Source organism: Olea europaea, unplaced genomic scaffold (assembly GCF_002742605.1).
Source record: "Olea europaea var. sylvestris unplaced genomic scaffold, O_europaea_v1 scaffold12546, whole genome shotgun sequence".
Classification (NCBI taxonomy): Eukaryota; Viridiplantae; Streptophyta; class Magnoliopsida; order Lamiales; family Oleaceae; genus Olea; species Olea europaea.
The window spans coordinates 1-3,272 of NW_019229988.1; the positions used below are offsets into that span (position 1 = coordinate 1).

A 3,272-nucleotide genomic window follows, 5' to 3' on the forward strand; every position below is an offset into this window, starting at 1 on the left:
GACCTATATGTACTTGTATATAAAAGCGGTTTTCCCGCTAATCTCTCTCACTTCAGCAAAGAATTCATAACAGAAAGACGACTAAAATGTCTCTATCTAACAAACTATTATTCACATGATTCGAACACAGTTGTATATTCACACAATATATTCAATTATCTTTGTATTTACTTCCAGAAACTCTCGATTGCATTGGATCTGGAGCGTTTCCATGAGTATATTTTTGGAATGGTGTTATTTTCTAAAATTTGTTTGATTTTGTGCGAGATCATAGACATTGGATTATAAATGGTGGCGCAGTGGTTATGTTTTCAGTTTCATCTGTGAAATTCGTTTATTTAAGTGAGATCTCTGACAATGGATTCGGAAATTGTGGCACAATGTTTATATATGCACAATGGTGTTATTTTCTGATAGATTGATGAAATTAGTTTTATTTTGTATAAGCATAGACAATGGATTCTGACATGGTTTCAGCTCGGAGAAGTAGCGATGATAATCACTTTTCGGTTCAATCAAATGGTGGTTCCGAACTCAAGCAACCATTTATAATCGGTAACGCTTCTTCGAATTTCCTCTTGTAATCAATGTTAAGCTGGTGAAATAAATTTAGTTTTGTTTTATCAATTGAAGGTGTTGCTGGTGGGACTGCGTCTGGCAAAACGACTGTTTGCAATATGATAATTTCGCAACTTCACGATCAGCGGGTTATTCTTGTCAATCAAGTAAATATTTTTTAGCTCTATATTGTGGTTTGTACTATCTGTTAAATTTTAATCACGCTTACTTGGAGTAACATTTTAGTGGTGATATATATTCTACTATTGTGTTGGGAGATTTTGGATACATTTTGACATGGTTGGTGCCTCGTATGCGCTAGAGGAATCTGCTTTCTGCTAATTTTTTTCAGTGTAGAACCAATGATGTCTTGGGTAGATTGCTTCAATTAGGTGCTCTGACTATTAGTTTACCGTAATTTAAGATTCGCGTTCTTTGTTTTTTGTGAAATGTTAAGACTATTAGAAACTAGTGATTATTATACTCTTGAAGCCCAAAACTCTGCTTCTGGTCTAGTTAAAGAGGTTGAAGGACCTAACAAATATTTCTAGACAAGGGAAAAGATTCATGTTGTATTCTTACACACTAATGTTGTTTCCGTCAATTTACCTGTTTAGACTTTAAACAAATGAAATTATTATATTTTTTCTTAATTTTGGTTTTATGCTTAGGTTGTTCAGTATTACATTGTAGAGAACTTTACTGAAATAGTATGTGATATTTCAGGATTCATTCTATCACTTGTTGACCGATAAGCAATTACAGAAAGTCCACGAGTACAACTTCGACCATCCTGGTATGCATAAATCATAATGCATATTTTTCTGTGAATAAATACAACAATGGAAACTAATAGAGTCTTACTCATGATAAATTTGGGGTAGGCTTCTTGAATCTTTTCACCATGATCAATTGTTGCTTCATTTACTAGAAAATCCAAAGCAACTCTTTAGAATTTTTTGTGTAAAAGATGCTATATTCATTCATTTCATTGGCATTGTAACAATAACTCAGCTATGCACATATTATTTCCAGATGCCTTTGACACAGAGCTTCTGCTTTCATGTATGGAGACATTAAGTAATGGAAGAGCAGTTAGCATCCCAAATTATGATTTCAAGAGACACCAAAAAATTGATCACTTCCGCATGGTACTAACATTTTCCTTCAATACATATATCAACATGAAAACACTTCTAATAATGTTTCAGTTTCCTTGTCTGAGCTACATAGTTTCACTGTCATTGGGCTTTATGCACACATCGACTTGTGATAATAACTTAACTGTACACAATCTAGAAGATAAAACCAATCAAATTTAACTATGGAACCATGCACACGGCATGGCATGCATGGGAAATTTCTGATGATTTTGCTGCTTGAGTTATCACGAACACTCCGTTTGGCTAATTTATTAACAATTTATAATTCGTTTATAAAAGGTCAAATTTCATTTTCAACCATACATTCCAATGGGCCAACATGTACTATCCACTTTTCCACCACTAATTTTTATCTATTTATATATTAAACTGTTTATAAGGACTTCTAGAACAGAGGCTTTCTATGATTAGATCAAGCAGGATATTCCTCGTTTCCTGTTATTTCGACACTGATTTGACTTTTAGCACCAAAATCGTTGAGATGGACTATGTAGTATCCTCTTTGTAAATGCAGGTCAACCCCGCAGATGTCATTATTTTAGAAGGGATCCTAGTTCTCCATGATTCTCGTGTACGTGATCTTATGAACATGAAGATCTTTGTTGATACAGGTTCCTGCTTTGAGCTATATCCCCTCCAATATCATTGAAATCGTCAATATGGATTTTGGCCTCTATCTATTCTCGAACCACCTTTTGCTCTTGAAGGATGTCCGCATGATTTTTGTCCTTTCTTTTTTTCCTTGTTCTTCACCAAAGATATCTTATGGAAAATTATAAATCCTCACAAATTGATTTTTGGTATAACTGTTCCCAAAAGATGCATTTGTTTCACTCATTATCTTAGAAGCTTAAGCATACAAAAAGGTTTAATTCATTAGAATTGAATTAACAACGCAATGATGGTGGCGTCAGTGTTTGAACATTTCTTAAGAAAGCTACTTCCTGAGGGAAAACTTTACATTATCACTGAATTTTTCTCCAACCAGATAAGGTATGCGAAGGAAAAATAATAAATAAGACATAAAGTGCAAGCATACTAATAATATTCATGCATTTTAGAAAGGCCTTGACAAGATGAATGTTACATATTTATATATTTTTGCTGTGCGTTAGCATCTTCCCCGATCCTCTAATTGTTTTATCGACAATTCAAGGCCTTCTTTTTTTCAGTAGTATTGGCATATCGTGGGCAATAAGGTTTACAACTTGGTTGACACAAAGTAGTTGATTTTTTTCTTACAACTGCAAGAAATACGAAATAAGATTCTCATGTCCCATGGCTGGAAAATCTCTTCAAAGTTGAGTACTGAAATAAAAATTAAATATTAAGGGTTGCTGCTTAATAGACGATTCAACCATTCAATTTATAAATTTGTCTTCATTTTGCATTGATCTATGACCAACGCTAAAATATTGCCAGTACAGACTCCGATGTGCGGCTTGCAAGGAGGATACAGCGTGATACTGTAGAGAGGGGCAGAAACATTGAATATGTGCTTGACCAAGTCAGTATGCTATAATGCTTTTTTTTTTTTTTTTTTTTTTTTTG

The 3,272-nt window shown here is 33.8% G+C and overlaps 1 protein-coding gene across 1 annotated transcript; it reads left to right on the forward strand.

Annotated features, from left to right (window-relative positions):
• Positions 1-29: 29 nt before the first annotated feature.
• On the forward strand, positions 30-3,228 carry LOC111374477 (uridine kinase-like protein 5; the record flags this gene model as incomplete). Its single annotated transcript, XM_022997146.1, has 6 exons — positions 30-555; positions 634-725; positions 1,285-1,354; positions 1,594-1,709; positions 2,236-2,332; positions 3,149-3,228. Coding segments are annotated over exons 1-6 (555 nt in total), but the record flags the coding sequence as incomplete, so codon positions are not given.
• Positions 3,229-3,272: the final 44 nt, after the last annotated feature.